This window comes from Macaca fascicularis, chromosome 9 (genome assembly GCF_037993035.2).
Source record: "Macaca fascicularis isolate 582-1 chromosome 9, T2T-MFA8v1.1".
Lineage (NCBI taxonomy): Eukaryota > Metazoa > Chordata > Mammalia > Primates > Cercopithecidae > Macaca > Macaca fascicularis.
The window spans coordinates 75,714,061-75,726,743 of NC_088383.1; the positions used below are offsets into that span (position 1 = coordinate 75,714,061).

General features: G+C 52.6%; 1 protein-coding gene across 3 annotated transcripts in view; it reads right to left on the reverse strand.

Moving 5' to 3' along the window:
* ADAMTS14 (ADAM metallopeptidase with thrombospondin type 1 motif 14) overlaps window positions 1-12,683 on the reverse strand; it is an 88,314-nt gene that overhangs the window by 47,979 nt on the left and 27,652 nt on the right. For all 3 annotated transcript variants that reach the window (XR_012417833.1, XM_005565621.4, XM_005565620.4), the window contains exons 3-4: window positions 11,988-12,144; window positions 5,430-5,620 (exon numbers count right to left, since the gene is read on the reverse strand). Coding sequence is in view for 2 of the 3 variants with exons in the window: in XM_005565621.4 (XP_005565678.2) it covers window positions 5,430-5,620; window positions 11,988-12,144 (348 nt within the window). In the remaining variant the exon portion in view is untranslated. The remainder of the gene's footprint in view (window positions 1-5,429; window positions 5,621-11,987; window positions 12,145-12,683) is intronic.

Genomic DNA, 12,683 nt, shown 5'->3' on the forward strand with positions numbered 1-12,683 from the left:
CTCTTTTCTCCTGCCAGTCTGTCTCTTTCAGTTTAACTCACAAGCCCTCCAGAACTGAACATAAGAGTGTAGGGAAACGCTTTTCTGCCATAACAGCTGGATCACCAGCCACGGACAGCACCAGCTGGCACCAGGCCTGGGGAAGAGTCTGAGCTCTGGAGTGGACACAGCGGTGCTCAGATCCCAGCCCCGCGGCCTACCAGATGGGAGACTAGCAAGTTACAGCCTGTCTCTGTACCCCAGTTTCTATGTAAGGACATGGAGGCTACTCAGACCTCTCGTAGGGTTATGGGGAGACTTATGTAAATGAGGTAGAGTCTACAAAGAGTCTGGCTCCCTCCCAGTGGTTGCTCAAAAACAATGCTAATAATTTCTACAATGATATTCTTTTTTTTTTTTTTTTTTTTAATTCTAGTGACAGGGTCTTACTCTGTTGGCAGGGTGGAGTGCAGTGGCACAATCACAGCTCACTGTAGCCTTGACCTCCTGGGCTCCAGCCATCCTCCCACCTCAACCTCCTGAGTAGCTGGGACTACAGTTGTGCACCACCTTGCCTGGCTAATTTTTTAAATTTTTTATAGAAATGGAGACTTGCTATGCCCAGGCTGGTCTTGAACTCCTGCCCTCAAGCAATCCTCCTGTCTTGGACTCCCAAAGTGCTGGGATTATAGGTGTGAGTCATGGCACCCGGCTTGCAATTAGATCTTTTGCAGTGGTCTGCGGACACACAGCAGTATAAGCTCAGAGGACAGGGACTGTGTTTTCTCTTCCTTTTGTGCTCCCCACTGTGGAAGCCATTCTTCCTGTCTGCCTGCTGTGCTGCTTGCTTTCTGGGCACAGGTCCTGCTGCACCTCACCCCCATACACAGCGGCAAGCTGTGGCCCAGCAGACCCAAACCAACCTTCTAGACACAGCAATTAGTACAGCGATAGCCACATGTCCCACCCTAGTCAGTCTTCCCTAGGAGGGCAAGAAAGAGCCTTCTGGCATTTGGGTCCTAAGTGTGAGCACCTGGGGTGTTCCCATTTCCCATCATGGGGAGAAAGCCCATCTGCTGCTGGGCTCCTCTGACAAGCACGGGCCAGCAGAGTAGGAGACCGTGCCCTAAGGAGCCTGAAGCCCTCGTCCTGTGGTCCCTGGGGCTCCTGCCCCGCAGCTTCTACCTGTGGGCACATCAGCAGCTCCCAGCCAATAGAACCCTCTTTGGTTTCAGCTAGTGTGAGCTGGGTCTGTCACCTGTAACCACAAGAACCCTGACTCCCACCCCACCCCACCCAATACCTAGCCCCACGGAGGGCGCACAGAGGTAGCACAGCACCCAGCTCCGAACAAATGAATGGATGTCAGCTGAAGCTGGCAGTCAAGCCAACTGGGGAGCAGGGCTCTAGCAAACCTGATCCACCCTCCAGAACCTGCCGACACCTCAGTCCAACCAAGAGTTAAGGAGCCGAGCAACAGAATTCGTGGAGGTCCCCCCGGGTACCTCTGAAAGAGTTTCTCTGAAAGATGAGAGAAAGAATGGAGCAGATCACCCAAGACTGCTTTGTGGTCCCCCCCAGACAACTCACCCCCGCCACTGCCCCAAGCACTCTCACTCTCCTAACCCCAGCCAGAATCCTGGATGAGGAGTAGGTGGCAGAACAGAGCTGTGGAAGAGGCAGAATCCCACCACACTGCTGTGAGGGCTGTAACCCAGTCCAATCCAGGGCTGTGGCCTGGGAGATGCTGCCGCTCCGCTGGTTCCAGGAATGGGGGCAGAGGTTTTTAAGTAGGGCGAGTCATCAGACTCCTCACACCTGGTCAGGCCCCAAACCACAGAATAAAAACTTGTACTTCAGTGGAAGGCAGGCACTGCCGCAGCGCACCTTTCCCCCTTATCGGAATCAGACGCAGAGAAAGCGCCCTCACAGCAGAGAGCACCATGGGTCACTAAGAGCAACGCAACTTTCCTGTCTGCACGCAGGCGGTTCCATCTTCTCTGGCAGAGGCTAAACAGCCTTCCCTCCCACCCTACACAACACTAATTTTGTCTCCTTTTGCACATTCATTGTAAAATTCCTAATCTAGAATGTTTCTGTCCTTGGGTTCTCTTTTGAATGAGTTATAACATCTGCCTGGTTCCCTCATTAATGAGTAGAGTCAAATCTTTAACACATGTTCCCTTTTATTTCTCTATGAGAGTCATGAGTTTACCTTTTCCTGAAAACTATCTTTTAACAAAGTGAAGGATTCTGGGGCTGCAGTAGGGCCTGGCTTACAGTCCTGGGGTGTTCAGCCCCAGCTTTGGGCAGTAGGACCCAGGCTCCTACCACTCTTGGGCATCCTGAGGTCTCCCCTGCCCCTTTCCCCTTTCCTGCCCTTCCTCTTGTCCCCCACCTGCTGGCTCCAGGAGCCAAACCTGGCTCTCAGCATGGCCTCCCACTAATGGGGTCGGTCCCCAGCTGTGGCCTCAGGCTGGGCCTGTGATTTGTGGACACTGGGTGGGTGGTCGAGTGTTCCAGGATGGTGGGTGTGTTCAGATTCACAGGCATCCTCTCCCTCCCCTCTCATTCTCAAACAACTCCATGTGGTAGCCTTTGCTCTTTCTGTCCAAAACCACACACTAAGCTCCGGGGATGGAAGAAGTGTCCATACACAGAGGTGACCAGGGACAGACTTTCTAGCCCCCCACCTGCTCCCTGGGCTCCTGTAATTGGAACTGATCTCTGCTCCTGTTCTTTTGTTGATGTTGACATTGCAGAGAGAACTCTGCTGCTCTCTGCTGCTACCATCTCAATGGGTGCCAGCCCCCTGCTTTTCTCATAGATGCCATTCACCTCCACGTTTACCAATCACCTCTCAGGTCTCAGACCCTGTGCTGTGTGTGCTGTTGGGATTCCTAAAAAGACAAAGCCCCGCCTTTAAGGAACTCACCTTCCCAAACTCAGGTGAGGAACAACTTATACACGCAAAAACAAACAATGTAACAATAATAATGACAGAAAACATTACTTGAGTACCCACTATGTGTGAGGCATGTGCTAGATACCCTGGATACTAAATCTTCACAAACCCAAGAGCAGACACTATTATGAAAAAGCAGAGGCTCTAAGGGGCTAAACTGTAGCAGACACAAACTGGGGTGCCAGGACAGCTCAGAACAATTTCTCCAGCGGCCATGGCTGTGTCTAACCCCTCTCCAGCCTTGGAGCACTGATGCTCTTCAAAGAGTGGCATGTGACCCAGGTTAGGCCAATCAGAGTCCTGCCCTGGGAGATTTTTGCCTGGCAACCACAGGGGAAACTCCTTTTGTCTCCAGCCATGGATGGGGATAGGAGTCAGCGTTGTCTTGTCAGCGGCCAGAATGTCTGGTAGAGAAGTTGGTCAGAGAGAATCAGGATGTCACAGAGAGAGAAGCGAGCCTGAAAACTTCCTCGAGTTCCAATTACTCTCACAACCAGCTCCAACCTGTCCCTCCCCCAGTCTGACCCATGAGCCAAGAAATTACCACGTTTGTCTTAATCTAGATTGAGTTGGTTTTCATCACTTGCATCCTATGATGAGCAACACAGGTTCCCTGCCCAAGGTCACAGAGACATTAAGGGGCTGTCCCTCTAGTGACCACCTCATCAAAGGGGCAGCCAGATTATGGACCCAGGCAACGCCCTACCAATGTTTCCAGGGGGACTGACATGACGTGGGATTGACATTTCTCCCCATCAACTGTTCCATTCCCAGAAATGCATGACCAGTCACTTTATGAAGGTCACAGTATTATCACCAACCACCGCCCACCGACAGCATATGCTCTGCATGGCCATGCTCTATGCCGTGCACTCGTTTTATCCTCCCCAAAACCTCTGGTAGTAAGTACTGTTAATGCTGCTTGCAAAGCGCAGAAGGAGATACTCCAGAAGGTTCTTAACTCGCCCCCAAAGTCACAAAGACAGGAAGGGGCCGAGTCAGACTGTGTGCTCTTGGTGGACTCACTAATATTCCTCTTAGTGCAGTAGCACAATCAATTGCACACCCCTCACAGCCTGTCAGCACTGCCCATGTTAGACTGAGGATAAGGCGACTCTATCCCAGCCCTGGCATACTGCAGTCATCTGTCGGTCTGGATGATCATGCAACTAGCCAACCTCTTTATCCTCTCCAAACAGGCCTAGGGGCACAGGGCCCTAACATCAAGGCCAGTGAGGGCCCATGCAGGGGCTGGAAGCTTTGGCCTTCAAAAGAGGCCTCGCTCAGATTCTTCGGGACCCACCACGTACATATCTTCTTTCTTAGCTCTGGTATTCCAGATGAATGTTTATGATGAGCCATTAACCTGGTCACCTTGCAGAGGCTCAGAGGTGAAGGGCACCTGCCCCGCTGCCTCCTGTTGATGTGGCATTTTCCCTTGTACACTGCTGCCCACCTTCTCCCCGCCTGGACTGCACAGCATCCTATGCTGAGCTGGGGTCTTTCCCAGTGGGTCACCTGCCTCCGGTACTGCACTTCACAGGGAAGGGCTGAGGGTCCGGCCCCCATCCCCAGCATCTGACCCCTGACTGCACTATTTCTACCTTGGGTCTCACTTCACCCAGACAGGTCCCCATCTTTTCCCAGAACCACACAGCCACAGGCACCCTGACAAAGGCCCCATGCTTTCACCCCCCTTTCCCTCTTGCTCTTCATTGTCTCTGCCCCTTTAGCCCAGGGATGCTCACTCGGGGCTACCTGTGGCCTACAGTGTGTTTTGTTTGGCATCCACAGTGGGTTTCTCTTTTAACATTTAAAAACTGGAAATGTTCACTTAAATATCTGGATTAAAATTTTCCATAATAAAATTTTTAAACACTTTTAAAAATAACTACATTTCTGATTTTTCTTGAAAAACTAGGTTTTCTGTGACGAGAGTCCTGTATCTCTGCAGGACAAGTGCAGGCAGCAGCTGAGGGCACGGGCTCTCTGCTTCACCATGGTCTTAGAATCTGCCCACATCCCCGATTGTCCTTGCCTGTCTGCGCACACCCAAGGCCCGTGTCACGGCCTCAGGACCCACTTTACAGATTGACAGCTCCTTGGCCAGTCTCCCCAGCCTGGGGTTGGGCATTTTTTCCAGATGATGAGTCCCAGGGAAGTCCCTTCAACTCCAACACAAGCAAGGCTCCAGGCCACGCCTGAGCCAGACTCTGAACGTGTCCAAGCCCAGAACCCACTGTCCACAGGCAGGAGGCCAGGTGGGTCACCTCAGCCCAGGTATGTACAGCTGGGATCAGGCCAATTCAGGCTCATTATACCGTCGAACCTGGCTGCCAAGGGCGTGCCTGCTGGGCTAAGGAGTAAGCAATGACTCACCCAAGTTCACCTGAAAAATACCAGGCCCCAGAAACTTCCATTTGGATCAGCACTGGGGCCCACCCCACCCCACTCCCCTCGAGTCCCAGGACACGTGGACACTCACAATATTCATGAGGGTGAGGACGTAGTTCTGCACATGCTCCTTGCCATGGAAGCGAACCACCGAGTCATCCACCACCAGCAGCACCTCGATGCTGTAGCTGCCTGGCTTGGCATGCCGCCGCTTCCGCTCTGTGTCGCCCAGCTGGTCCCCTACCAGGCCCAGCAGGTTGGGAAGGTCTCCCAGGCCAAAGGCTGGAACCAAGACAGGAAGAGAGTGAGGTCCAACCCACAGGAGAGGCTGTCACTGTGACATCACCCCCCACTACCTCTGGCTCCATCACGGGCACCCTTTTCCCTGCCTCTGTAAGTAAAGTAGTATGAGGCATTGTTCTATACCAGGTCAACTCATGGGCAAGAACCATTTTCCTGCTACGAGGCCATGGCTAAGTCTTTGAAGCAATGAGTAGCAGAGTGGGGAGAACTGACCCAGAGCAGAACGCCTGGGTTCCAGGAGCCACTCATCCTATCTCTCTGGGCATCCCAGGCCCCATCCCTCGCTTCTCTGGCCTCCATCGCCTCTCCTATAACATGAGGATGAACCACCCTTTATCTCTAACCCACAACGTTGCTGTAAAAATCAAAGTTGGCAATATCTCCATAAAGGAAAAAAGTCATGGGGCTACTGTGGCCTCACAGGGCATCTGAGGAACTCTCGGATACTCCTATGAGCCCTGAGCCTCTCCAATCCCACCCAGGAACTGTCAGGGACCCCAAATTTCACCATCGCTGCTTTGCCCTTTTGGCTAAAAGCAAAATAGCATTTATTAACTTGTATTATATAATCCAAGAGTTACTAAACTTTTTCTGTAAAGGGCCAGATAAATATTTTAGGCTCTGTGGGTCATTCATTCTCGGTCACAACCATTCGATTCTGACACTGAAGCACAAAATCAGCCGCAGATGAGACTGTGAGTGTGTCTGTGTTCCAATCCAACCTCCTCTACAAGACAGCTGCCAGGCTGTACCTGGCCCTGGGCCTTACCTTTACTGACCTCTAATCTAATCTAACGCAAACCAATCTAATCTAATCTTTACAACAACTCTACCAGATTGTTGTGCCTATTACACTGGTGAACACATTGAAGTTCAAAGATGTTAAGTAGCTTCTCATGTGGGTCTGTCTGAATCAAAAGCCCATGCTTTGAAACATTACCATCGATGCCGCCATGTACAAGGGTAACAGCTTGAGCGCTGTCAGTCATCTATGCTATAGCCTGAATGAAGATAAACTCTGCCGGGGCGGTGGAGTGAGGGTACGTGGAGATGTCGCAGGGAAAGCTAAGAAGGCAGGACAGGAGGCTGGGGTCTCTCAAGAAGGCTCCAGAGCCTTAACTCTTAATGACTTCCCCCCATCTCACTCTGAAGTTTTGATACTCGTACCATTAATTTCTAAGAACCTTAATTTATCCACAGGTATTTGAGAGCTCCCCAGATAGGAGGCTGGGACTGAGGATGTAAAGAGGCCACCATGCTATCCCCAGCATGTATCAGGGCTGTGGTAGCAGGAGGGGCCCCGCACTAGTCAATGGATGGACAAGGGGTAGCCTCTGCCCTTGAGCCCACTGCCCAGCAGAGGGGACAAATAAGAAATTGGATTGTAACAATACAAGAATATCAAAGGCTACCATAGGACTGATCAGAGAAGGCGCCCCCTGGAGATCCAGACCTGTTGGGGGAGGCTTCCTGAGGAGGGGACACTGAAGCTGGGGCTGAACAGAGAGCAGGAGAAAACCCACTTCAGCACAGAGGGCAGAGGACCCTGTCCCTGCCCAGTCCATTGTGATTATTTATGTTACACACGGGACCGAGTGTGTGCAGACCCCGTCCACACGTGGGTGACGCACATGGATGCATCCGCGGGAACCTCTGCAGAGACCTGAGCCACCTCTACGCTGCTACCCACACAGGTTCTCAGGTAACGGGGATCTGAGGATGGGTAACAGGGAACACACAGGGCTCGGTGCTACCGTTTGTTTTTATCTCCTCTTTGCTGAGTGGTGCTATAGTGCAAAGGAACAAAGCCCTAGACTTAAGAGCTGGAAAAATGTGTGGCTACTGGCCTGGCAGGGAAAGCCCTCTGGGTGGACGCACAGCCTGGTGAGCAGGGCTCGGGTGGGTTTCATCCTCACTTACCCTTGAGGCTGGCGCTGCTCTGAGCTCACACTGCAGGCAGTTTCTTGTGGCCCTGGTGTCTGAGCCAATGGCAAGCGCAGCAGCCCATCACCAAACTCCTGGGAGAGAGGAGGGCCGCCCCTGGCAGAGGAGGGGAAGGCACAAGGCTCTGTCCATGGAGCAGGAGAATAAATAACAGTCACCCTCAACACATGGGCTGTGCCCAGAAGTGTAAGCCCTGCCAGTGGAATGCCGCACTTGACCTCTCACAGCCCTCCCTGCCAGGCATGTCACAGGAAGGCTGGAGAGGTTACCCCACTCACCCTAGGTCACACAGCAGCTTCATGACAACAGTCCAGAAAGTAAACTCAGGCCTCCCCCAGCCATGACCACACTCTATCAGGGCACAGCCATAATTCTCTCTCTGCAGACTTTCTGGGGAATTAGGGAGGAGCAGCCAGCATTAGCCTTGGATGCTGTGGGGGGCTCCAGCCGCACCCTCTTCTGTGGGTCCCTCATCCTTCAGGATGACAGGAGCAGACAACCCTCAGGGCAGAGCAGGGCCCGCCAGCCACTGGGAAGCTGCCATGAGCCACCCAAGAAGCCCCAGGCCAATGGAAAATGGTGCAGCTGCTTTGAAAATACAGTTGACAGTTAAACCTAGAGGTGCCATGTGACCCAGTAATTCCACTGCTAAGTATGTACTCAAGAGAATTGAAAACGTATGTTCACATAAAAACTTGACACGAATGTTCACAGCAGCATTTCATAGTAGCCAAAAGATAGAAACAACTCCAGTGTCCACCAGATGAATGATAAATGTGGCATGTCCGTACGCTGGACGGGAGTTCCACCATAAAGAGGAGAGAAGCATCAAGACAGGCGATCCCATGGATGAGCCTTAAAAACACGCTGAGTGAAAGAAGCCAGGCACGAAAGGCACATACTGTATGATTTCATCCTATGAAACATCCTGAATAGGCAAATCCTATTTAGAAAGATAGATATCTTATTTAGAAAGATAGAAAGTAGATTAGTGGTTGCCAGGGGGCATTGGACGGTGGGGAAACAGGAGCAACTACAACTAATGGATGGGAATGTTCTGGAATTAGATGGAAGTGATGGCTGCACAGCATTGTGAATATAGTTTTAAAAACCCAGCGAATCGTATGCCTCAAAATGGTTAAAATGGTGAATTTTATCTCAATTGTTTGTAAAGCAGTTGCCCTGAGCCCCAGCCCGGCTGGCGTCCCTAGCATGGGCAGCCCCAAGAAGAGCTGGAGCTCCGGCTGCAGGAGCTCATACCCCGTTCGTATCCTCAGGAGGGAATTGGGGGTGGGAACGGGGTTCCGGAGAGTAGGACCATGGGTTAAATAGGAGAGGGCAGCATTTGGAGCAGGAGAGCATTCAGGGCACAGCCTCAGGGGCCAAGGCAGGGCCGTGGGGTGAGGGCCAGCTGGAGCCTGGGGGCCCAGCACTGGGAATTCCTTCCCCTGGACTCTGAACAGTTCAGTTTCTCCCCAGAGCCTTGGGAAAGGATCACGTAACTCTTCTTTGGAGTTCATGATGGATGTGTGTGTATATGAGTGTGTGTGTGTGTTTGAGAGTGTGTGTGTGTGAAGGGGTGTGTATGTGGGGGGGGTGTCAATGTGTGTGAGCATGGGTAGATGTGGGGTTGTGAGAGTGTGTGAGTGTGTGAAGGGGTGTGTATGTGGGGGGTGTCAATGTGTGTGAGCATGGGTAGATGTGGGGTTGTGAGAGTGTGTGAGTGTGTGAAGGGGTGTGTATGTGGGGGGTGTCAATGTGTGTGAGCATGGGTAGATGCGGGGTTGTGAGAGTGTGTGAGTGTGTGAAGGGGTGTGTATGTGGGGGGGTGTCAATGTGTGTGAGCATGGGTAGATGTGGGGTTGTGAGAGTGTGTGAGTGTGTGAAGGGGTGTGTATGTGTGTATGCAGGTGTGCAAATGTGGGTGGGTATAAGTATGTGTTTGTCAGTGTGTGAGTGTGGGTGTATGGGAGTGTGTGTGTGTGTTTGTGTCAGTATGTGAGCATGAGTGTATGGGTAGGGTGTGTCTGTGTGTGAGTGTGGGTGTATGGGGGTATGTGAGTGTGTGTTTGTGTCAGTGTGTGAGCATGAGTGTATGGGTGGGGTGTGTCTGTGTGTGAGTGTGGGTGTATGGGTGTGTGTGTATGTGTTTGTGTCAGTGTGTGAGCATGAGTGTATGGGTGGGGTGTGTCTGTGTGTGAGTGTGGGTGTATGGGTGTGTGTGTGTTTGTGTCAGTATGTGAGCATGAGTGTATGGGTGGGGTGTGTCTGTGTGTGAGTGTGGGTGTATGTGTGTGTGTGTGTGTGTGTGTCAGTGTGTGAGCATGAGTGTATGGGTGGGGTGTGTCCCCCCACACGCCCTTTTCAGGAAGCAGCAGCTGTGGCCTTACTGAGTGCCAAGAGGAATTGTCCCCTCCACCCCAGGTTCACTGGTGCACCTCAGACTCCCTTACAGTGGAGCAGGGGGCTGGAACCCCCTCCACAGACTCAGCCCAGTAAGCAAACCCGTGTAGTGGAGCCTCTGATGCCTCCCTGCTCTCCTTCCTCCAGGGACAGGCCTGCTGCTGTCAGTGACACAGAGATGGAGACTTGGCATCTGTCCTCCAGGACTCCTAGCCTGGGTAGGAGAAGAGAACAGAGCCAGGAGACTCCCAGGTCTGAGGAACCAAGGGGAGGGACACCTGTGGATGATGGGGACAGGTGGAGATGCAGAGGTCCCCAGTCTGAGGGAGATTCCCCAAAAGCCTTTGGCCGGCTGCTAGGCAGGCTTTGAGCACCTGGCCAGGCCTCCAAGGCACCTCTCTGTGTGTGGAAAACCAGACCCAAAGAGCCAAGCTGAAGCCTCTGGCTTTAATCAAGTATGTGAAGTGGAGACAGGCACGGCTAGAAATGCTTCTCCCCACACTGGGCTCAGCCCCACAACTGGCCTTCAAATAGAAGTACAAGTCGAAGCTTTCCAAGAAAGTCTTCTCCTGCCCCTGGTGTTTCTAAGGAAGGCCCATAGACGGACCAGGGCCTGGCCTCACTGGAGTTCCAGCCCTGGAGCCTGGTGTGGGGCAAGAGTCGCAGCTACATTTCTTTGGGTCTGAACTCCAGCTCCATGTGCTCAGTGGTCTCAGCTTCCCAGCTGCCCACCATGGTGGCTGGTGATGCAGATGTTCCAGGCTCACAGCTCTGGAGCTGGACTTCCCCAACATCTCTTCCCAAAAGAGGGGACCTTATGGTCTTTGGATTCAGAATTGGCCTAAAAAAATGGAGCCCATGGGAGACTCATTCCTCTTCCCACCCCTGGTGGAGGGAAGGGTGCCCTGAAATCCACACCAGCGCTCAGACGCCCCACCAGCCCTGCCCTCCCCACCTTAGGCCTGCAGAATCCTCTGGCTCTGGTGCCACGGCTCTCTTGTGAGTGATACTTGGAGAGCAACTGGAGCTTCAATGGATACACCATCTGTAGGGACAACTGGCTTCCAGGCATTTCTCACGCCAAGCCCAGTCCCACAGGGAGCTGGCACAAGGGTGTGTGTGGTCCAGTCATAACCAGATTTCACCTATGGCCTCCTCATCTCTTCTTGGCCAAAGGAGCTTTGTGACACTGTGAAGCTGACCACGGGCCCAGGACCAGCACCTGTCACATCCAGTTTATTTGCCCAACCATAAGTCTTGAGTGCCTCTGGTGTGTAGGCTCCTGCACTGGTCACCTGGGCGCAGGGACGCCCCTTCCCTCAGGGGGTTCCCACCCTAACACGTCAGCAGTTACCCTTAATAATACTGTAAGGAGAGCTGCCATTTATCCAGCATCTACTACACTGGGATTTTCATAGACACCATCACCATTACATATAACATTTACAGGTAGACATGGATCATCTCTGCTTTGCTGATGAGGAAAATGAGGGCTCAGAGATCTTAGGTAACTTGCCTAGGATCACGCAGTAGACAGACTTGAAGATAGGATTGTAAAATGGTCTACAGGACACACAGCTGACCATCACGCCCTGACAGCAGGCAGCCTCCCTGCAGGTGCCCTAATAACTCCTTTCCTGTGGTTCCCATACGGTTGAGTTGACTTTAGGGGGAAAAACTCACTGCAGGCATTCTACCTTCTGCCTTGGCTCAGAAATAGCCTTGAGAAGAAATAGTGAGCTCCTCAGAGACCTCTGGAGTCCCAGGGACCACAGTTCAGGACACAAGTGGCTCCTCTGGCCCCTAGCTCCAGCCAATTACAGCAGCTCCTAGAACACAATGGGGTTTCTCTGCCAGTACAGCAGATCTATGTGGCCCAGTCCCGTTTTACAGGTAAGAAGACTGAGGCCAGGCATGGACAGCTTAAGGACAGAAGTTACCGGGAAACACTCCAGAGGTAGGGAGAGAAGCAGCGCACAGGCCCCTACCTACAGCCTACCTTCATTGTGCAGGTCCCCGTGAGGTTCTGCCCACTCCTGCTGGACGGCCTCCCGGCGGTACACCACATGTGTCCTCCCGCTGGCCTCCTTCTCCTGCTGGCCCCGCTCCAGAGGCTCAATGAAGAAGTCGGTGCTATCTGTGCGGATGAGACCCGCCTGAACCAGGGACGGCAAGCACGGGGGAAGAGAGAGAGAAGAGCATGAACACAGTACAGCTGACAGGCAAGCATCTGTGAGTACACATATGTGACCCTACATGCGTGCAGGCTCTTCCTCCAGGGCCTTGAGGAGCCCTGGGATTCCATGACATTCTATGAGGCCCTGGCAGGGGAATGGGAGGAGGTGATAGGAAAGCTGAGCAAAGGGGCCCACCCTCCTTTCAGCAAAGCAGATCCACTTTTACTGTGTTGTCTATCCATGGGGCTCTGCATAAAATCTCATTACATCAGAGCTTCTATTGCTTACAAAAAGCAGAGGCACAAAAGCCACTGCCATAAGGCACATGCACACACACCAAGGCACTGCACTCCAGCCCGAAGCACATCACAAGGGTTTAGCTTTACCTTGAGGCAGACAGGAAAATCCTAGGGGCAAAGGCTCATTATCCCTAAGGTGTGCTGGTCCCCCACTTCAATACGAAGCGCTGTTATTTCAGGTTGAAAGCACATGGGTGTGCACATGGCGGGATGGGGGTT